This window comes from Pseudopipra pipra, chromosome 7 (genome assembly GCF_036250125.1).
Source record: "Pseudopipra pipra isolate bDixPip1 chromosome 7, bDixPip1.hap1, whole genome shotgun sequence".
Taxonomy (NCBI): Eukaryota; Metazoa; Chordata; class Aves; order Passeriformes; family Pipridae; genus Pseudopipra; species Pseudopipra pipra.
The window spans coordinates 10,259,401-10,283,020 of NC_087555.1; the positions used below are offsets into that span (position 1 = coordinate 10,259,401).

Sequence of the window (23,620 nt, forward strand, 5' to 3'; positions counted from 1 at the left end):
GTCCGGGGATGTGACAGAGCCCCGGCAGCGGTGGCACAGCCGTGTGCGCTCCCCGGCCTGGCCGCTCGCGGTTGGGCTCATGACGCAGCCGGCGAGGTTTCGGGCGACCGCAGCGCTGTCTGAGCCCGGCTAAAAAACACCCTGGGAAACCACTGCTCACTGACTTCTGCGGGGAGCAGAGCGCTTTTCAGTGCTTTTAGACAAGTACACGTCTCGCACGGAGCCTGCTTGACAATTTCATGCACTGCGCCTTCAGAGCCTCGTGTTTCGAGCCCAGAAGAAAAAAAAAAAAGTTAAAAGGCTTTAACTTGTAGTTTCAAAGACCCTTTCTGAGGATTCAAAATAGCCCAGAGCATGGTTTAGAAACAAGTTGAAGTTAGAAAGAGTTCTAAAATAGCTGCAATTTGTTTGTCAAATTGATTTTCTCTGAAGCAATCCAACCAGCTGCTCTGGAAATTTGCAAACATCCGTTTTATAATAGATTTGTCATGAAGGCAGTAATAGTAATGTAGCATAAGAGTTTAAGTTCTGTATTTAATTTCAGCAGTGCACCATTAGAAGTACTGGGTTAATTTTGTTTATGCCATGGCACTGCCAGTGAAATGGGTAATTGCTGTGTTAATGGTGAGTAAAGTACATAAGTCATGTTGTCACAGCTTGCATTAAGATGAAAGCAGTATAAATGAAGATAAGATATGCACTTTGAGAAAGCAGAAAGTATTCTTGAAGAGTTCAGAATATGTTATACCATGTAGCTGACACAAATATACCTCCTAAGAGCTGCCTTTCAATGGAAACTCATGTTTTCATCTAGATTTTTTAGCACTTTGAGCTGTGGGTATTTTTGATAAAATCAGTCTAAAATCTTTACTCTCTCCCACAGAGTTCCACCACATGACTCGAAGTCTGCAGAGTTTGAGATCATTATAACCTTTTCTTCATTATAACACGATCTCAAATACATCTGTCAAATAAAAATACAACATGTGGACAAGATTGGTTTTGTTGAGGAGTGCTCTTTGTGCAGTATGAAAAGCAAGCAGCATTCCGAACATACCAAATGATCCACAGAGTAAAATTAAATGATGACCACAATTAAGATGTTTTAGGTTATTATAGCAGGTGGTGCCAAGAAGTAAATGACAGTGCTTATGTTTGTCTCCTTAGCTGCTTGTGTGCCTTTACTGATTCTTTTCAAGATTTGCTCTACTCTTCCTCGAAGTTTTGAAAACCAAGTAAATACTAAAAATGCTTTGTGACATGCATGTTATTGTAGTCCTGGTTATCTGTTTATGTAATGCCATAGAAACATGAATGGCACTTAGAGAAGGGTATAATTGACAGGACTCCACCCTGAGGACTTTGGAATTTTACTTAGATACACCACAACTGAGAATGACAAACAAGGGGTGGAGAAGGGGGAATGGTAGGCTGAAGGTCACAATAGTACAGGATCACGAACTATTATTATTCCTAATGTATACACCTGGTCTTTGGGATAATTAAAAAATAGTAATTAAAGGTGTTAGCTTCATAATTCCCATTCTTAGTTACTTCTTCTCTTGCTTACCTTGATTACCTACCCATTACGAAGCTGGCTTTTTAGAGTCTTTAGAGGCTTTCACGAGAATAACAATTTCTTCTTGATCAGTTATCCATCTGGCAAAGCTGTGATGTACAGCTCTCATAGATCAGAGCCACAGGTGTTTTAGGGAGCTCTTATGGAAAAAGCTCTTATAAGCCTTAAGGAAAAAGCTCAGCTCCCTTAAGGAGTGCTGATTTCAACTCAAATCTGTCACAAGGTTGATGTAGTTTGGACTGAATAGATGGCAACCTACCCTTCCCTTACCACAGGTAACTGTGTCATGGGGGTGCAGGGCAAGCACACAACTTTAGGAGCCACATAGCTGGAAGCTGGGAATGTCTGATCGGCCTTCTCCAACTTGTGGTAACTTTTTTGACAAGACAACACCCTGAACCGTAGCACCACAAAAAGGCCTCAAAAAACATGAGGCCAAAGACTAACTCCAGCAAGCTTTTAAGCCTCTTTGCAGCACAGCCCTTCCACAGCGTGGTGTGTGCTTAAGTAGCACACCACCACATGCAAAACAACAGCTTACCTGAGCATCTCCAGCATCCTGCAATTAAAACTCATGGGGAAAAGATACACATCATCTACATGTTGCCTCTGCTACTGCAGCCTTCAAGAAGCTTGAGCAAATCTGCCTGAAAAGGCGGGTGATGGTTGTTCTGCAAAGCAGTCAGAGCCATTTGCTTGAGGAAAGAACATGGAGTTGGCAGGCCAAAACAGCACACAGAGTGTGGCAGGCCAGCTGAAAAATGTGCTGACTCGGTGCATCTCAGATCATAGCATAAAGCAAGCCTGTCTTAGGGGGGGCACTCCTGTGCTTACCAAATGTTTCTCTCACTCTGTGGGGATAAAATAAGCACCACCCTATAGATCTTACCCATGCCTCAGATATCTGCCAGAGCACTGTGAGGTGAAGCAACTTCTCTGATACCAAACAGTAACCTAAAACAGGAAATAAAGCACAGAATGGTTTTTTACCACAGGCCTCTCAGAATCAGCACAACACATCCTGCCATATTTGTAATAGCCAGTTCCGGACATGATCTAATAATTGAATACAGATACTACCCTTACCCAAAAAGAATTATCATGTTCTTATTTAATACAGGTCATTTAAAAAAAAAACAGCTGACTTTTCTTTCTTTTTTTTTTTACCTGTGCCACAATCTCTGCACCACTTTCTCACAAAAGGCAATCCTCGATCCAGTGGGAAAAGTCTAGATTTCAGCATGAGCTCCATACCAATTCCAGTGTTTATACTGAGGGGAAAGTGAGCAATTGTGCAATACGTGGTGTCATTTATCGGTGACCGGGATGAAAATATGAGTCTAACATAGAGAATGACAAGAGAGAACAGATTCTGAAAGGGCTCCAGTCTCAAAGCCTGACCTCTTCCCACAGCAGCTCTCCTTCAGTGATTTAGGTTAGCTTGCATCACAGCTCTGGTAGCAGCAGAAGAATGCAAAATTACCTTCTAGAAAAAGATTAAAATAATAGAAATATCACTTAACTATCAGATTCTATAAAGAGTTTACATAACACAAAAGAGAAGTGACAGCTTGCCATTTCACCATTCTCCTGTGTCTTGGTGGGGAGAACCCTTGCCTAAGTGCTGGTGAAAGACCAGTATCTCTTACTGGAACTATTATTATGTTAGAAAAGTAGAAGGAAATCTTGGGTGAGTGGAGGGGGAGCACTGACTTTTATTCACGACAGAAAAATGCATTTTTCCCTGAAGATATTTCCCTGTGAAAATACTGTGCTTTCCTGTGTTACAGCCAGTCAAAAGCTCTGTGTTGCTCCAGTCAAAAGCAGAGCCTCTTACACAAAGCATGGGCCTCTCCAGTGTGTTACCTGTGATGTCTGGTGCTTGGTTCATTTGTCATAGGGGGTTTTGTTCATATGTAGTCCTTATTCAAATTCTGTTGCATATGGCTGCAGAATCCTTACTTTTTCCCCTTCCAAAACGATGATTTGTAATATGCCAGACACCATAGGCCACCAGACAGGACTTAGAAAAGGTGATGTCACAAAGAGTATCTTGTGGTTCTTCTAAATGTTTTGAAATGCTGCAAAGGGCATAGAATGAACTAGAGATAAAGGTACTTATTTAAAAAGTGATGTTACAGTATATTCAGAGGCACAATAAAAGAAGTTATTTCCAAAGTGGATTTTGTAAGAAGATTTATTTTAATTAAGTGATTTCATGATGAAACATGGTCTTAAACAAAATAGAGATCAGTATGAAAATAAAATTATACACAGAAAAATCTTTTCCCCAAATGTTTTTGAGTAACAGGAAATACAACACAACAGTCCTGTATTCAAATTATGTAAATCTGTGAGCAGTCAAACATTATAGTACATTCCTTGAAGCCAGGCACAATGAAACACATTGTGTGCCCCTGTAACACACTCAACACATTTTCTAACTGTTCTCTCTGCCTCAAAGAAAAAAAGTGAAATGTAATGCAATGTAAATGGAGAAAAGGACATAGACCATCTTAATGCTTGAAGCACATATTCCCCATTTAGTGTTATGTGAAAGACATATACCAAATTCAGATGAAACTTAGATTGGCTTGTAGAAAGATAGAAAAACTTGGTATTGTATTTGATACACAGTCTTGTGAACACTTAACTGAAAAGCATGGAAAGGATTAAAAAATACACTGTGTTCTACTTAAAGCTTAGAAATAAATACGCACTCTGTATTCTCAGTGCCTGAAATTCTTTAAAAACAAAGAACTTGTTATAAAATTATATCAAGTAATTGTCAAAAATGAGGGAGATGCACCTATATACCTGTTAAGATTCTGGATCCCTGCATCCCCACTACAAAAGCTTGTAAAACTATATGCACTTTCAAACATGCAGAATAAACCAAACTGTAGCCTAGTCAGGGCAGGAATATCAGCTGCCTTGGGGGTAGCAGTATTCCACACCACATCCCTCATTACCTTCTTGTTCTCTAAAGTTCTCCCTTTCCATACTGTACCAGCCCTTACAAGTACAAATGTTCAGTTACTTATACAAAAAGTAGCCTTTCTGATCAGGATTCACGGATGCCCTCAAGGCTATGTCATACCAAGATTACAAAGAAAAAGCATCCTCATGATTTATGTACTTAATATTATTAGAATTCTTCCTCTCCCTGCAATGCTGATAATAAACAGCAGTCTCCTGAGTGTTGCAGACTCATTGCAGAAAAATGTCCTGCTGTATGGAACTACTGAACCATTATGGTTCAATGTACTAGTTGTCTTCTCATTTAGGACTTCAAGTTTATATCAATTCTTACCATCTCAGTTACCATGCTGAAGAAGAAAACTCGCAAGGAATTCTTTTGACTCTATACCGATGCATCCAATAGTCTTGTCTTCTAGGTAAAGAGCCAGCTCAGCTTTTAGGTAGAGAACCCCATCCTGAAGTCTTCCTACAGTATTTTTTCTGATAATGTCATTAGAGTGTGAATGGAGTCAAGACTTGCATCAGCTTGGTTGAAGCTAACTAGGTCATTGAGAATATTTTAATTACCTTAAGTAAGCTTTCAAAATGGCATAACAGTCCCTGTCTTTGTGGAAATGCATGGTCCTTACACAACCCTAACACAAACCCCAAGCTTTTAAGAAAAAAAATAAATAAAAATCTGCATTTCAACACATCTAAGTATTAGGGATTTGGCCCATCACATTTTAAAGGAATGTCATCATTGGTTGTATTGATTTAACTTCTTACCAGATGTTATTTCTCTTGCCAAATGCAGATAGTAATAAACAGTCATTATTCGTACTAACAAGAGTAAAGAGGACTTCCAGACACCACCCTTACTTTATTTAAAGCCTTCATTTTCCTGAAAATAACCCAAATTAAAAGCAAAAAAAAATATAAAAAACACAACGCAGACCCAATACAACAAGAAAATAATGCACATAGAAGTAAATTTTCTGACTCTGTAGTTTAGATTTTCAAAACCTAATAATTAGGTAAAGCATGTCTTGCAGTTGCAGTAACACTAAAGTACTTCAGGATGAATAGTAATTTTTCCCTAGGTGCATTATCATAGCTTAATTTTCAAACAAAAGGTATCCCCTTTTGTATACCCAGTGATCATTCACAGCTCACTGTCCTGCTCCCTATTTGCAAAGTGCAGTCCTATTTCTGTCCCCACTCCTCCAGACTTATCTTCACTCTATCACTGTTCCACGGCTGCATCTTGTATGCTTTCTGTGCTGCATGGAACTGCCCTATCTTATCACTACAGCACCTGCAATTACATTCCTTCCTTAGAATTATTTATGAGGCTTCAGAGATTTATGTACTTATTCATATAGTAATCTACTTTAAAATTACTCAGTTCCAATGTCTGGCTGCAGCCAGCATGGCAATCAAATATGATGTCTCAGCAAAATCTTCTTTTATTGACCTTATATTGCTAGATGAGTATTTCTAATTATAAAAAATGTAATTCTGACTTAAAATGAAAAATGTTGAATAGTCAGTGGAGCATGTCATGAGCTGCTAGTATTGCAATTAGCAGGCATCACTGACTGGAACAAGCTTTTGGAACAATCTCATTCAAAGGGCTGTATGACAAAGTCTCCAGCTGTGGAAGGCACAGTCCTCACTAAGGTAATAAATCCCTGCTGCTGTGATTTCTGGATCAGCACTCACCTGCCTCACTGCACAGGCTGTGCACCCACCTAGCCAACAGCCTGAAGCAGCCCAGGGGGATCACAAATTCTGGCAGTATAAAATATTACAAGAAAAATCTCCTGCCTCATGAATTTTGCAAAACCAAAATCAAAGGACATTTTACCCTTGGATACATATTCAACTGTTTTCCAAAAATCTTTTATGACTAATTTTCTTAAACTACTTAATCTGGATGTCAGAGTAACATCGACTATAGTCGATAGTCGATCCTATCGACTCTGGACTGAAGGATGCTGCTTTGAAAAATAAACAAACCCACAGTCTTACTCTGATACTACAGCTTCAGTCAGCGTAGGTGGTCAGCAATTGTCTCTGGGTGATTGTTGGATTACAGGCAATCAAAAGGGAGAGGAAGGATGGCCTTTGGAAGGCAGCCCAGAATAAAGGAGACCAGAGTCCTGTGGAGTTCTGTAGGCCTATACATTTAAAAGCTAATTACGTTGATGTCAGCACAAAAGTATGTTAAATTAGTTGAACAATATACCTCCTGAGTGCTTAACAAAAGCCCTCTAAGTAGACAAGGCTTATTCTAGAAGGGGCTGAATGAGAAGCTTCTGAAAGTTCTAAGAAAAGAAACAAAACAGAAAAGATGAGTTTCATTATTCAAAAGTTTTTTAATGGGAGAAAGGAGAGCAGCATAGCTTAGCTACTTTTGCACTCACCATAATTTTAAGAAATTTGTTAGAATACCTCTCTAGTTTAAATTTGATTGTAATTATTCTGCAGTGTAATCTGAAAGGAAACAAATTAAAAATTTGAATTATTGATTTAGAAGGGTGTACCAATTATTTCATATACTTCTTAGGTGGTATTTTTAGATACACTTTTAATACATACAGATACTCAATGGATTGTAACCATTCCACAAGAGTCTTCGACTGTCATCCTTTCACCTACAGTCAGGAGGAGTCTTTCTAAGAAGTAGTCAGAAAGTCATCATGTAGTTATACAAAACAGAACTCTCAAATAATGATTTTACCTTAAAATACCTACAGCATAACATGGCTCTGAACAAAGCCGATGAAGTAAAGCCCTAAAAGAAGTTTCAACCCGAAAAACATCTTTCTTTCCATAAAATTATTTTTTAAAATACTGGAAACATTTAAATAAAAAAACTTCATAGCAATTAACACCCTAAATAGTAGTAGTCTAGTGCCAAAATTAGTCAATCTAAAATTGAACAGAAGCACTATGAAGCTTATTGCATATTTGAAAGAGATGCAAAATATAAACCATCTTTCATTGTGAAAATTCTGTGTTTAGATGGTCAGCTTTATAATTTTGCACACTGCTAACAAAAATGGGTTGTACTGGCTTTACAATAAAGTTCTTTTCCTCTACTATTTACCTAACATATGTTTATCCTCCAGCAAACAAGTAATTTCAAATTCAACCTCCCAAATTCTTTTTTACTGTAAAATATTTAGGCAAAAAATTAGACTAGTCCAAGAGTGGCCTGAAGACCAAACTTCTGCTCAGTTCCTACTACTAATAACAGGAATAAATTGACCCTCCACATAAAAACAGTGGCAGGAAAAACAAAACCACTGTATAATTTAATGCAGATAAGTTTCATTTGCTGAAAAGAAGTAACTTGCTTTTTGCTTTGGGAATTCAACTTACACTGGCTATTCAAACACAGCTGCTGCAGATTCCCCTTTTGTGAACAGGAATTCCCTCAGTCCAGAGACAGTGTGCTTCAAGTATCTCCATAAAATTCTGCAGCTACCACTGCAGAAAGTCAGTAAACATCTGCAATTAATACTGCTGAGATTACATTTTAAAACCAGATGATACCTTGTGAATGCTTCAGAAAGAATTTTTTTCCTTTCCCCCCCCCCTTTTTAAAGGATTAAAAATACATAAGCAACCACAAAACTCTTTCCTATAATTTTAAACAGAGAAAACTACCATTCTGGTGCTCTGCCAGTTTAACTCATGCCAGAAACTTTGTCTGATGTCCTGCCAGCATGCTGCTGCCTAGATTTTCAGTTTCCCTGAAGATTACATATATTCCCTGTACCCTGTGTGACCCAAGGTTAGCTGTTGCAAAGTGGAGTTCATGTGGTGCCCAGCAGGCCTGTGTGCACACATGGATTTCACCCCAGATACTCTCTAAGCCATATTAACAATTTTTATGGTAGGTTCAGATAATGAAAATTATGTTTGAAAGCAAAAAAGGCAATTATTTGACAAATACGAAGGTAAAACAGCAGGCAGGGGGTGGGGAACACAGTTTAGGTTGAAAGGCTTTCCCATCTTACCCTGCCAGGTGCTGCTGACGGTGTGACAGAGGTGGCAGATGGCTGTCTCCTGCTCTCCTGCCTGCTGTGGGCGAAAGCACCGCTGTCCTTGTCTGGCTTGCAACCTTGAACGGGTGACTGCTAGTTACATTAGGTGCCACACTGAGCAATTTCACTGATTACAAGCTTTTCTGGTGTTTTTAGGAGTGTGATGGTTAAACTGACTGCTAGCAGTGCCAGGTGAGCAAAGTGCACCTCTGCTAGGCTGGGATTTTGGGACCTGGAAAGAGGTGGACCTGACCTTGCAGTGCTGGGGACAGAGGCCACTCTGCTGCGAGCCTGGCCGGGAGAGCTGCACTGACCTGTGAGCTGCCTTTTGGCTCCTGATGAGTGGCTCCACCTCCCAGCAGAGCAGGAAACATGGGCACCTCACCTAAATTCTTGCGGGGACCTCCCCCACCAGACTCTGCCTGATGGAGATGCTGCGGGTTAAGTTAGGACGAGCTGTCATCACTCTAGCTAAAGAGTCTACTTCACGTTGACTGGCTTTTTTTCTACCTAAAGGGAAAGCTCCTTTACACCATCTGGAAAGGCTCTGAGGAGATGCAGAGCTTTCAGATAGGCTTCTGAAGTCTTTCTCTATCTGGACTCTTGTCCCTGCCACAGAGCATGTCATAACAAAAGCATCATGGTCACCTGTTGCAGTCAGCTGCAGGACATGCAAGTTGGCATTCACTTGGGACACATTTAATGGGAATGGCTTCCAACACCAAAGGGAGAATATTTCAAGCAGTTGCCAGGAGACGTGGGTGTTTGACAAAGCTCAGGCTTCCTTTCCAATACTCCCTCCTTGCTAATCTCTTCAGGGCAGCAGCATCGCTTATACCATCACAAAGAGCCAGCTAAGGGCTCGAGGCACCACAGGTAGCTGTATCCAGGCAAATAGCACCTCAACTTTCAAACAGCATTTTTCTAGAGTCCCCCAGGTGATGCTGGCAGCAAAGGAGGAAGCAGCAGCTTCTCCTTAGTCTCTCTTGGGTTTAACGCTACAAAGATTCTGTTTTTTTTTAAATTTATCTATTTTCTAACTGACAGCTGCCCCACTGGTGACCCTGTCACATCTTTACATAATACCAGATCATCATGGCTGATTTAAATTATTTTTACATGCATAAACACAGAACAAATGGGTGCAGTAGATATATTTAAATAAAAATTGACAAGATGCATTTATTGTTTTAGTTTTGTACAAAAGCATAACTTAAAAGGCAAACTAGTATAAACTTACTTTGTGCCAAGTATTTAAACTTTTCATTCCAAAGAGTATCTGGTTCAAAACTTGTAGATACAGTTTCCACCTGGGAAATCTCTTTTTTAGACCACAGATAACACAGTATTGTAAAATGAAAATTCTGTAGTCCTTCCAACATTTTGCTTCGAGTGCCAGAGTTTTAGCTACTCAGTGAATGGATCATATGAAACATGAGCCATGCTGGAGTGACCTGATGAAAAGTCAGTTTGCCTACCGCTCATTCATGTTCTGAAAAAAGATGTGCATTAGGATCTGTGACATGCAATCTTAGCAAAGACTGATATGTGTAGAAAGAGGGTGACATGTTTGGATTTTTCTTTGCTACTTCATACCAGCCAGAAGTAGTGTAAGAAAAGCTATGTTACTTAAGAGAGTCCCAGATGTCATGCAGAAGCTCAATTATTCTTGAAATAAAAGAATGCTTTCACTCTGATTTTGCTTTTCCTTTGCACGCGTAACATATTTTCAGTAATTCTGAAGGGTTTTCTCGGTCTCTGCTGCCACCACCACAGCTGCACCTGACTGGAGGGTGGACTGGTAGTCCCTGATGACGACTTCTCCACAGATGTTCACATCCGTTGGAAAGAACCTCCCACAAGAACAAGGCAGGATACCTCCCTGAGATGCCCTTTCAAGAGTCTCCAAAGTGAGAACGTTACTTCAAAAGCTACTTTTCCCACAGAACGGTGCTTCGGTGCTACCAAAAGGGCTAGCACAAAGCCAGATTCATGTTCTTGTCATCCAGGATCCAAGTGCAACTTCTGGAATTTTAAAATGTGGTGGGGATGCGCTGCGTGACAGCAGCTGTACAAGACATGGCGTGCAGCTGCACAAGTGTTCCACAAGACCATCTGGAGGAAAGTACCAAAAATAGATGCGAGCAAGCCTCATGTATTTCAGCGAAATTAAGCATAAAGAAATTGGTGTCCATGCAGTGTTTGATATGCCATAAAAACTGTTTCAAATAACATTTGATAAGAAAACTATTTATCAGTGAAAATGCAAGCTTGGACACTACGAACAGTTTACATCTTGTAGGTGTTCACTGATACAAGACAGTGGCATTATGACCAGTGGCTCACCTTAAAGTAGGTTACTCATGGTTTTCCAAATGAGCTAGTGTTTTATGGTGCTGTACAAATAAAAATTTGTGGGGAGAATATGAAATATCTGTATTAAACTCCACTGCATTAAGTTATCCAATGCATGAAAAATGACCCAGATGCATTTAAAATAAATGCATATTACAATATCACATATAGTATTATAAAATTATTACTTAAGTGCACAGTCCTGATATCTATAGACATGGCACTGTGAAGAAAGCCTGGTTCCTAAGCGTTTTTATAGATACTTGATAGTGATGCAGTTTGCTATCAGTCAGATCATAATGTCCCTTCAACTTTGGTACATTCAGTGCAAAATATTTTCGGGAGTTTTTTTACTCTTATAAAAATAAAAGGCATTTTTTCCCCTTGAGAGTGCTTAAAGAATAAACACTAGCAGAATGTCTGTTCAAGCATGGAAAGTGACAGAACAGAAATAGCGTTTTAGTTTGCTTGGTTCCTGTTTACACTCTAAGAAACATAATATAATGAACCTATAAAAATAAACAGAAGTCACTGTGTTAGGGGTTTTTTCCTGATATGATGTGATAAATTGCTAGTTTCTTCTTAAAATAGTTTCCATGCAGTATAAAGCACAAAATCAGTCTTATTAAGTTATTAAGTTCATTGTAACAGCTCATATTTTGTCATACACACCACTGGCAAACGCAGTTCCACAAACCTCCTTAATGCAAGCTGTTGTTACGTCCTTTGTTGCTGACTTGCCTTCCAATTCACTTCTGCCCCAGGAACTTGAGCTCTATGGTGCACCCCATGCAGGCACTCGTAGTCTTAGGTAAGCAAGTGCTGGATATGCTTTTACAAAATATGGCATAAAGTAATGTACCTTCATGAATTAAAAAAAAAAATAATTCATTTGTATGCTTTTTTTTTTTTTATAATTTACTGGGTAGATAAGGGGCTGAATGATTTCACATTTTGACTTGAATTTTCTATTCAACAACTTTGATGAAATCCAGTGTTTGGGTACATGTCAGTTTTGCAGTAGCCAGATTGATCACAACATGGCATCACGTTTCTTGTTTGCTCGGAACATAAATTAAAGAAGCGTGGAAAAACCATGGATTGCAAGACTTGGTTCTCCCTGCACATCAGGCACACTCTAGTTTCACTGTAGAGAATTCTGCCACTACCACAACGCTTTTTAATTGCTTCGTAAGCTCTTTCGTGGAACCTCGTTATTTGAATTGCACCATGAAACAATTTTCCTCTAAGAAATCCAGTACAAAAGTTCATTCATTCCTTGAGAAGACAGATCCACAAAAGTCCAATGAGCTGGGCACTGTGGTTTGTGTATCACTCCAGTCCAAAAGTACTTGTCTCTTCAACTGCTGTCAACAGTTTTTCATATAACATGGAGAATGATGGGTAAGGGGGGAGGTCCAGACGATTGAAACAAGTGTGAGCCCTGAGGGGAAAAAAAGAGAGGAGGTGAAGAAGTACATTATTTAAAAGGTTCAAAAGAGAACACACAGACTGGTATGTGCTTGCACAGAGATGGGCAGATAGTATTTCTTTCAGAAGATTGTGTTCTGTCAAATCATGTTTTCCAAATGAACAGGGAGTGAGGTTTAATCTACTGTCTTCTCATTAAAATAAGCCAGTAAGAAGCATTTATGATGATCTTTAGAAATACACTGACAGCCCAAGAGGCATGGGATAAATTTTATCCATTAAATGTGCATGAGAAAAAAAAAATTATACAGCATTCAATTCGAACAGTCTGGTCTGAAATCTTGGCTTTAAATGTGTCTTCTGAGATGCAACATTTCTTTTCTGTACTGATGACACTTGAATACTGTATTTATAATAATAAACAAGATATTTCCATACATCTCCAGATATATAGGAAACAACCTCACAGTAGTAAAGGACAGACAAATTAGATGCTCTTCCTTCTACAATTTCCTTGGCATTGTACTCTTGGGAAATCACTGCTTGTGCTGATTTTCCCTAGGCACATACCTGGCCTTACAAGCCAATGACTTTTGTAATTACACAAAACTATGCAGGATGACCCTGTGATTTATTTCTCAGTTTTTGAAGTCCATCTGCCTCAGTTTGTTGACACATTTGGCACTGTCTCTCAAAACCTCTTCCAGAGAATGGAAAGGGAGATAACCAAGGTTTCTCTTCGTAATAGAATAATGGATATCATTGCCTGACCTCAGGGCAGGCTAAGGATTGGACTTTCTAAAACACTGTAGTGAATGAGCCTGCTTTAATGAAATAGATAGCGTAACTATGAATGTGATGCATTCTTGAAGATGAAATGATGCAAAGAGAAGCTGGAGGAGGCATCTTTTCTGCTCTGAAGCTTTGTACCAGTCTCACTTGAGATTGATTTTAGGCATTTTTGTATTTTGGCAGGTCTGTATTTACAAATAATTCATTCTTCTGCAATAAAACACATCATAGAGTTGTTTATATACAACCAAGCTGAAAACCAAAGTCTTCCTGCAGTGACTTGCCCTTCATCAGTATGATCTGTATTGTGTAAATATGTAGCCTGTTAATGGAAGGACTGAACAAGCTCCCTCCTCATAGCAAATGTGACTCCTCATTTAACCTAACCAATCCAGAAATCCAAGTGTCTACCACAGACCTGTACAGACTTTCTCTGAACCAGAAAGTGCTGCCTTCCATGTAAGCAAATTCACTCAATGCCATTTTAAGTGGCTCTCAGCTCCTGACTATGGGGATGGAACATGAAGTGAAGTGGGTTAATCTCGCTTGTTAAAAAAACCTGAGAGTCCATTACAAACCCTCACAGACGCTGAAACACTCAGTTAAAGCCTTGTAGTGTCATAAAAATATCAGGCTGAAGAAATGTGTACGCAGTACACAAAACCACACTATTATTATAAACACAGTCCAAACACCAAATATATAATTGTATATTTGAATTAAGCACCCTCCCCAAATACAGTACTCTTAGAAGTACACTGTTGGCATTCCCCCACCTGGTATTCCAGGAGCCTGGTAAAATTTCTCCACCCATCCACCTCTCTGAGGCTCCTGGGGGAAACCTTGCATTTTACTCCTTCTTTGCCTTTCCGAAAACCTTACAAAATAGTATCTGTCATATAACTTAAATTATTGCATTTCTTCCTGCGTACTTAAAAAAAATTGAAAATATTATCTTTTGAAGAAAGAGACTGGTTTAAGCCCAGCAGCAAATGGAACTCTGTGATCTCTTGAATTCAGTGTAGATTGTGGAAGAGTCTTGGGCAATTAACAGTCTAACCACATGCTTCTGCTGCATGGGGCTGGCAGCCACTCATTAGAACTATGGATCATGCTGTGTGGGTTGTAAAACCACAAATTATAAAAGACATAGTGTATAATTAGCAAGATTTCGTTACTAAATGGTTTAATAATAAGCCAGCACGTTGTTTACATTTATTAAGAGAACTGAGTTTTATCTTAATTTTGAGGGCAATTTTGAAAATGCAGTCACTTACTTCAGAAAACCAAGTAATTAAAAAAGACAAAACCAAGACCTTTGTCTTCTGAGGTGATGCATGCTTTTCTAACCCCAGCAAACAACTTCAGAAGTTTGAGAAGAAAGGTTTGTCTCCCTTCTGGACAGTGTTTTCCCATTCCAACATTTCAAACCACATGGGCACTAACTGTTCATCTTCCTGGGCTCACATTTTATGACAACATTTCAAACCATCTTGGTTTCTAAAGCCTAGATTCCTGATTAATCTCCCTTTCATTTTGATTACCGTAGTAAAATAGAGTGACTTAGAGTTGAAATCAAGTAGTCAGACATAAAAACTATTTTCACGTGAATCATCACATGCATATGTATATATAATGTACAGCAATGAACCTGGAACTAATTTCTCAGCATGTGTGTGAAATGAAAGAGTAACAGTCCCTCCCCTGATTTAGTCTAATCTACAACACCGTATAAAAGAAGGAAGTAGAAGTGGCATTGAGGTAGCAATAGTTACGCTAGACCTGTAATAATCAAACTTTTCAGGCATTTTACATCCTGCCTTGTTAGTGTAAAAGACAGTGATACAAGCTAGGCAACCTGACGTGCCTCACAGAAATCTCACTGTTGTGATTCAGCAGAACTGATTACACAGCAGTCAGAACAGTGGGAATTAGGTAAACTTCTAGTGAAAACTTTTATGTTTATATTCACAGCTGCTTTGACCACAGTCACGTATCTAAGTAACTATACTAGTTGCCCTTTGGATCTCAAATCAGGGAGAAGAGATGAGGATAGGTACGCTTATGTGTTTACACCACTGCAGTAGTGTTTTTAGAAACAGAGGAAGAAACAAAGTCCTCTGACTTGTTAAGCTTTTGCCACCCTCACACCAAGCATTATCAAATTTCACAAGCACTCCTGCTAAAAGGGCAATTTGCAGAGTTCAACACTGCTAGGAGCCAGTGATGGTGCCTTAACATAAATGCTTTAGTTATCTGGAGAATCAATAAGAGCCACAGAGTCCTAGGGCAGCATTCTCAGCAGATACAGCAATGTGTTTACACACACAGGGCTTGTTTGGAGACCTCCTGAAAGTTTGCTACTCTGGGTCATTGCTAATGCTCAAGCCAGTACTACCCACTGTGTGCACAGTGAGGCTTTGAAGCTGGTGAGACACAGGCTGAAGCTACCCTGCACACAGGAACTAGATAGGTAAAAATCTAAACAGTGGTTAGGGCTTAACCCATTTATGTATAAACACGTAAGGAGTTTTACTTTTTACAAGATCAAGGTTCCCCATGTGCAAGCAATACCAGGAATTGCTTGCTCATGACAACTGTAGATGTTTGTCATGCACAGTTGTTTTTATTTTAGCAAAATAAGTGTGTTATTGGTTTATTTTAACATTAACATTTGTGTGTTAAAAACTATCCACAGAGACAAAAATCAAATGTTTCCTAACCAAGGGAATCACAAGTGAAATTTCAAGGACATGCTACAGTCTCTCAAAAGTGAGGAGGTGGCATTTCCCCTACACTTGATGAACACCCTATGGTAGCAAAGATTCTCAACATGTTTCTCTGTGTTGCACTACAGGAAGCAGTTTTATTCTGCAGTTTATTACAAGCAGGGCTCTGCATAACCTTTTCAGAGGAAATTCTGAACATCCTGTTCTGGCAGGTCCTGACCTTTTCCATTCCGTGAGCTCTGCTTGTTAGCATCAGGAATTCCAGTATTTGAGAATATATGGAAAAACTCAGGCAATCTCTTTTCTTACTTAAACTCACAAAAACAAGTAATTTCTGACTTCAGAATTCAAGATTAAAAAAAAAAATCACAGCTTTTTCTTTTTTAAACAGAATCAAAGCTAGTTTATAGGTCAATCATAATCAAACTATAAACTAGACTTGTTGGGCTACAAGATACTACTAGGCCCCCAGGAGATATTGGAGTATTGAGTTGTAATAGCAATTTCCAGAATTTGGTTTCTTTAATCCTCAGTCACCTGGCTCTCATTTGTACTGTGAACTGGAAAGATGGCTTCGTTTAAAGGCCACCTGCCGTGCCTGTAGATTTCACTGCATCCATGACTTTCTCCATGTGTTCAGATGGCAGCCCTGAGGCAGGAGCCAACCCAAGAGATGTCTCTGCCTTTGACCTTATGCTGGAGGAAAAAGCTATGGGTTGTTGGTCTGAGAAACTCTGTGTGTCTGAGCTGTGAGGAACTCTTGCCAGTGTCTCAGATGAGACTTCGAATCCAACTTATTCCTGAGGAATCTTGTTTATGAGGAGCGAGTTAAGATTAGGGTTGAGTTTCCTCCATGGATCAGCCTAATGCAAAGCTACCTCCACAGGCTGTACACAGCACATTAAAGCTGAGATCTGACTGAGTTAGGTTTCTGACACTGCACACACTAATCTGTGTATAACCACTCTTAACCCATTCTAGAGGCTACAGAATTATAGAACTGGATGAAAGGAAGTCTTCCAGAAACATATCAGTCCGATCTCAATATAGAAAAGGCAAGAACTCGTCATTTTTTGTCAATGAAGAATCCATGTAGAAGATGTTTTTCGCATCATTCACAAGCTATTAATCTAGTCCTGGCATTGTTACCATGGACCTTTGAAAACAACCCAACTCTTTACAAAATGGAAAATTTAGAAAAGCAGTTTTGAAATCTTCTCATCCTACTCCTCCAAACCTGCTATTATCCAATTTGAAAGCTGCCTCTTGTCTGCAAGGGCTTGTACAACTCAACTCCTGCTTTCATATCTTGGATTTTCATACTGTTCCTTTACCCTCTTCACGTATTTCAATTGATCCTATTTGTTCTCTTTGAAATCCTCACCTTCTCTTGTCCCTCCTGCTGCCTCTCAAGTCAAATTAGTCCCTCCCCCCTCTTCTGCGTTCACAACTCAACTCTTCAGTATTTGTTAACACTCGACATCAGGGCAAGCATAAAAATTACATCACTAAACTATACTACAAAGGCTCTGTCTGATGCAAAAAACATGACAGTAGCTTTCACTCAGACACAGTCACAAGTGCTATTTAATTTTAATTCATATTAATTTTTGCTCTTTAGTGATAAACTGCATGTTCATTAAGTAAGTACCTGCACATTTAGTCAAATCTGACAAAAAATTCAGAAGTTATCATTCTAATATAATTTTCTGTGAAAAAACCACTGCAATATGGATGTCAGCCACATTTACACTGCCTTGTCCATCTTAAGAGAATAAAACTGAATTCAAACAAAAATGAATGCATCAGACACTGGATCAGACACAATGGGGAAGGAAATTTTCATGTTAAGGGAAAGTATATTTGCATATTCAGTTAAACCTTGTTAATGTTTCTCAAACAGCTCATCTGTTATCCTGGTCACAGGTACTCTGAGGTATCTCTCACATTGGTATACACACTGCTGTACCTTGGAAGAGCAGTGATCTTCCCCCACTTCTCCACGCAGAACCGTCTTGGACCATTGCTCCCCCGCAGAGAGGCAAATCCTTCATAAGGAATACTGGACGTGCCTGTCACAAACTGCCAGCACAAACAAAACATCACGGATTTTGGCTACACAGATGCTGTGGGTTAGAAACTTATTTAAATCAGCATATCCACTGAAGTCCAAATGCTCTTGTAAAAGCATTTGCAAAATAAGGAAATTTTTGAGGGACACAATAAATGCTACTTTAAATGGAGGCTAAGGGAAAACAGACCATTTCCTGATAGGGCTTTAGAAGAGGCAACTTATCAGATTAATTTCCTCCAAAGGTTTCTCTTTGAAAGAGCAATTATGATACATAAGTACTGTAGAATAACACACTATTAATATCAAGTTACTTAAACTTAAATCTAAGTGAGATTTTGCTACTGTCTTTATTCTGCATTAAAAGGAATTCATAAAAAAGTAATAATGTCTGATGGCTTCGTGCTATGCCTTTTTGGTTATGTGGATTTTATAAACTGCTATTAGATACTGTAAGAAAATATCTAAATCCTGAGGGTTAGGTAGAATGCCCACTGACATTTGCTGAAATCCTGTCTGTTGAGCAGATTTAGTTATAACCTGCCATGAACAGATCAAACTTAGTTTTTGACAGATCAGAGGCTACTTAATTTTTCATGATCTGAGTATTATAAAAACTTTTCACTAACAGATGCGATAGGAACATATAAGCAGACATTTCTGGCTCTCCATCAAATGAGATGTCCCACACTGCCTTTTATAGACCTTTTTTATAGACCTTACTTAAACAGACAAAAGGAGAAAATTCTTTGTAATCAGTGATCATATACAAATTCTGAATAGCTAAAAACAGTGAATTTCATCATAGATCCCCCTTGCAGTGGGCAGTTGTCTGTTTCTTTACAGATAACCTGAATTTAAAGAAAATTAACTCAATAGTAAGCCCGCATATATAAATATTCCTCTGTTAAGATATTTTTGTCCTCCAGCAGCAGCATGACTAGATCCTGAAGGTTCACTTAGTGAAAATGGGATTGGATTGATTTTAAGGTTTTCATCACTATTTTCTAATTTGAGGCGCTGGAACTTCGATCTAAATTTTCTTCTTCCTAAGCTGTACACAGTTTTCCTTTTCTGTCTTTACGAGTCTTGATGTACTTTTAATCAAACAATAGTAAAAGATTATTGACATCAGACATCTTAAACATACTTTTAACTTAGAAACCTATAAAAATAGCTGTGAGCTTCAGTCACGTGAAATTATCGCATTTAGTCTCTGACTCAGGTTATTCCCAATAGCCAGCATCACCATAATTTCTGGATGTCATAAACCTAGATGGGAGTAGTTTAGCATCTAATGTCAATGATGCACACTATTTCTACACAGATCAGCTCATTTCTTACCTGTAAAAGTCTTAGTCGTTGTTCATTATTGAACCTTTCCACAGCAGCCCAGAACCACCGAATTACAATGTGATTGTCATGATAACCTGTTAAGACAACAAGAGCCTTTATATGCTTAGGTGTTACAAAAGTGGTTGAGAGAATAGTTAGTTTTTCCTAGTTCAGCCCTAGTCACAATAATGCCATATTTTTTATCCAATTGCATCAAAAGGTAGGAGGTATGAGAAGAATACTCGTAAAATGCTTAAAAATCCTGAAGGCAGAGAAGTAGTTTACTATGACAAAAAGAAGTGAAATGTCTTTGGTAAGCATTTCTTTCATTAATCAATCACTAACAGGAATGCCAATTCTTGAAATATTCCAATACCATGTCATTTATCTATCTAAAGCTACAAATGATGCCGAAACCATCTCTCTCAAAGTAGTTCCCAAATCTTCCACTGTTCTCAAATTATCTCAACTGCCAGCCTGCAGTCACTGGGATTTCTGTTGACTTTGAGCATGTAAAAAAAAAAGTAATATCCAAGTAAGAATGGTTATCATTTCCATTTCTCTCCCATGTCTGGGTGGTACTGCACTGGTGTGCAGCTGAGCACAGTACTTTCTGTGGAGAAGACTTTTCTGTCATGCTGTCCAGACCAGAGCAGTAAAGGAGGAGCTGCATGGGGATGCAACAAAGCGAACTAAAACGGACAAGTTACCTTCTCCTAACACTAACTTAACCAGAGAAATTCAGAAGGTACTGAAAATATATCCCATGGGATGGTTCTTTACACTTTTGGAAATTGGGGAGTTCTAGGCCCCCCCAACACTCTCACTGAACAAGTCAAAATTAAAGTTACCTCCTCTGTACTCTGTATTATTTCTCCAATCACTCAAGTCAATTTCTGCTGTTCCAGCTATAACCAGTTCCAGTTCTCTGGCATCAAATACAGACACCAGCCTTGCATCAACCACCTGTGAAAGGAAATAAAATGCATAGCAACATTCCATCATTTATTTATTTTTGCCTTCCATAAAGTCTGCTACTAAGATATTTACCAGGGATCATTTCTGTCACAAATGAATAGAATTCAGTTTTTGTCTTTTTAAGGGCAAATAAGTGGACTTCTTTTTCTTACAGTGCAGTTCCTTTTAGTTACATTAGAGGATCACGGTGACTGGGAGGAAATTTTATTGGCAAATAATATTGAATTATTTCAGGGCAAGTTCATGACATTCACTTTAATTGTCTGGGTTAAAACAGGTAAGAGGGAAATACCTTGAAATACATTTTGCCAACTGTGTTATACTGAGTAGGCATGCACACAAAGCCCTCAGGGACCCAATGACGAAATGAGTCACTTAAGCAAGAATTGTCTGCTAATCATACCAATAGTGATCAGTAGTATTTTCCAGTGTAAAGATAATACATAACCACAGTGTTTATGCCAATAACATTTTTTTTTTAACCCCCTCCTCCCTTCCAGTATCTGTAAGGACACTTCTGATTATATTTGGGACTCTGAATTTTGGAAATGTATGTGAAGAGAAAAATATTTTGGAAGGGGAAAGAAAGTAAATTTCATATGGGAGCTTTTTACCTCATAGAAACCACGAACTAGACTTTCTGTTTGTTGTACAACTCCTCTCTCAATTCTCCATTTCACCATTCTTTCTATGTATTCTTTCTTGTTCTTTTCAGTGACTGGGATGTTGGCACCTCCTGGTTTTAGTTCCCGTTCTGTGATCTTAGGAAAAAAAATGACCAAGTGACAACACAGTATTATGAAGACAAAAGAAGAAATTGTAATATTTTAAAATTTTAAGTTGAAGTAATTCCTCAAAATCACTAACCAAACCTGACTTTAGCAAACTGGAATATATGAAATAGGGGAATATAGGAAAAAATCTTTTTTAAAATAATATTTTAAATCCTATTTGGTCTTAGGAACCTTCATAATTAATAAGTTGAAAAAGAGAAACAATCTTTACAGTAACTAAAGTAGTGAAGTCTTCTAAAGGTGTTGTAATACCTTTGAATGGCAACTTTGCTGCAATTCAGTTCAGGTAAACTACTTCTAGCAAAGCAATCCTAAAGTCTGATATTTCAGATACTCTCCAGAAAATCTCCTTAACCAGAAAAACACGTTTGACCGGTTACAAATAATAATTCCTCTTTAGACTTCAACATAGGTTTCACCAGCTGGAATTTTATGAAAACAAGTTCAAAGCAGCATGGAGGGACAATTATTCTTCTATCCAAATAAATGTTTATCTAGCAGCAGAATACACCAAGGAAATTAATAATCTTGCACACCTGTCCAAAAACCTCTTCATTTACAGTAAATGTGAGATCTAGGATATCGTGTATATCATTGTCTTTCATCCACTGCAAACTCTGGTGAAACTCCTCGTCGAGATATTCCAGGTCACTCAGGTCACAGAGTCTAAGATGAAGAAAACACACAAATACAGATGATGGCAGTAGCATGTGCTCAGTAACTAAATTCAAATAGGACAGTCCTGAAAAACAGACTGTGAATGGGAGCCAAGAGAAAAGTCAATAAAGATGACAGTACTTCAAATCTCTGTTTATTTGCCTAGTAACAGCAGTTACTATATAACACAAAATGATTTTGTAAATATACAAAAATCCAGATTTTAATTTGAAGACACACTGCTTCTTAAGCTTACAGTGAGTCTGTCCCAGGTTTTCTATGAAGAATATTTAGGAATTATAAAAATATGTAGATTGAAGAGACAAAATTCAAATAATAAAAAAAAATTGTAAGATTTTTTTTTAACAAGCAACTAGTATCCTTTTAGTTTATGTGGCTATACTGCCATATCTCTCAGCTCTTCGTCATGCAAAGAAGTCTGTTCAGATACCCTGCCTGCCACAGAAATATCTTTTTACCTTTTTCCCTTCCCTGGTCCTTTTTTTACAAATCCAATCTGTAAGCCAACTGACCCTTGCTGTCTTTAACAGTTACTACTCCAAGCTTTGAACATGTCATCTGTTAGTAATATTTAATACTGTGGTGGCAATTTCTGCCATCCTTCTTAACTCCTTAAATCCTGTTTTGTGAAACAGGACACTGGGGCTATTCATTAAGTAAGGAGCTTTTCAGTTGCAGGGTTATCTGCCTGCTTCTATTCTTGGGTCAGTATAAAGCCAGAAATAAGCCCTGTACTTGTAGTTGGATGCTCAAGTGTAGTTTGAGTTACATCCTGCAGTAACAGCCACTACATCAAAGCTGATGGATTGGGCACCATGTCCCATCTGCACAGGTAGTCTGGATGGCTCATCAGTTCTGGGAAAAGCAAAGGTGCAGGGCTTAGGTGGGAAAGCTGCATGAATTAGGCTGTGTACAGAGGTGGTTGCCCCTCATTTTTAAATTTACTGTTTAGAGAAACACCAAGTTAAACAAGTAATTTAATTTGGCGGTCACACAATACTAGTGCAAAGTCCACCTGGGGTAAGTCCTCATTCTTACTAAAATGCTGCTGTTAGCATTTAGGTATTTTTAAAATATATGTGCAATAAGAACAGATGCATTAGTCCACACTAGTAGAATATGTGGCGTTTCATAGAAAAAAAATATGCTTCCAGACTTCTCAAAACCACCTTTCAAATGGAGGACAAAAGTGAAGCCACCTTAAGTTCATTAGGTCTTAAATTCCAGACATGCTGAGCAAGTGCAGCTCTCATTGTTTCAGCCAGAACAGGAGTAGTAGTTCTGAAAAACAAGTCTGAAGTATATCAAAGTACAGCTACTCAAAATGGAGACTGCCAACAATCAGTCCACCTCTGAGAATGGATTGTGTAGTCTAAGTTATGAAGTGATTCATATCCTATCCTGTGAGTCATTACACAAAAGAATAAGAACTTTATTAATACCTGGAATAAGCCTACAGCATTTCATTATATATCTGCAAATCTAAGGTTTTGTAAAAGAAAGCTGACAACAGGGCTAAAACAGAACATGAGGTTCTCATAGTGATCAGAAACAACATTCTTGAGGTAGTGGAAACAAGTAAATTTTTCAAAAAAGTCCTGGATTGGAATAAAATTATTAAATTAGAAATAATGGCCCTCCTTCTTTGTCAATAAAACATGATAAATGATCCATACACAGAATGGCATCGCTCATGTGGAAGAAACCAAAGAAAAGAGAAGACAATATAATTCTACTCACATTCGGAGGAGGGCTTTATAAAAAGGTCTTGTAAAAAAGGCATCCAGCAAATACTGATGTATCAGAGCAAGACCAAGAATCCGACCACTAAACCTGAACCTGGAAGAGAAAGAGTTATA

General features: G+C 38.5%; 1 protein-coding gene across 3 annotated transcripts in view; it reads right to left on the reverse strand.

Annotated features, from left to right (window-relative positions):
• Positions 1–23,620, reverse strand: part of HECW2 (HECT, C2 and WW domain containing E3 ubiquitin protein ligase 2) — a 452,691-nt gene that overhangs the window by 286,826 nt on the left and 142,245 nt on the right. For 2 of the 3 annotated variants that reach the window (XM_064660503.1, XM_064660504.1), the window contains 7 exons: positions 23,502–23,600; positions 21,620–21,749; positions 20,904–21,050; positions 20,163–20,277; positions 19,321–19,406; positions 17,875–17,987; positions 9,755–12,397 (listed from right to left, as the gene is read on the reverse strand). In XM_064660503.1, the coding sequence (XP_064516573.1) occupies positions 12,286–12,397; positions 17,875–17,987; positions 19,321–19,406; positions 20,163–20,277; positions 20,904–21,050; positions 21,620–21,749; positions 23,502–23,600 (802 nt within the window). In that variant the 3' untranslated portion in view covers positions 9,755–12,285. Of the gene's footprint in view, positions 1–9,754; positions 12,398–17,874; positions 17,988–19,320; positions 19,407–20,162; positions 20,278–20,903; positions 21,051–21,619; positions 21,750–23,501; positions 23,601–23,620 lie in introns of those variants that run through there. The other variant, XR_010431857.1, reaches the window with a different exon arrangement.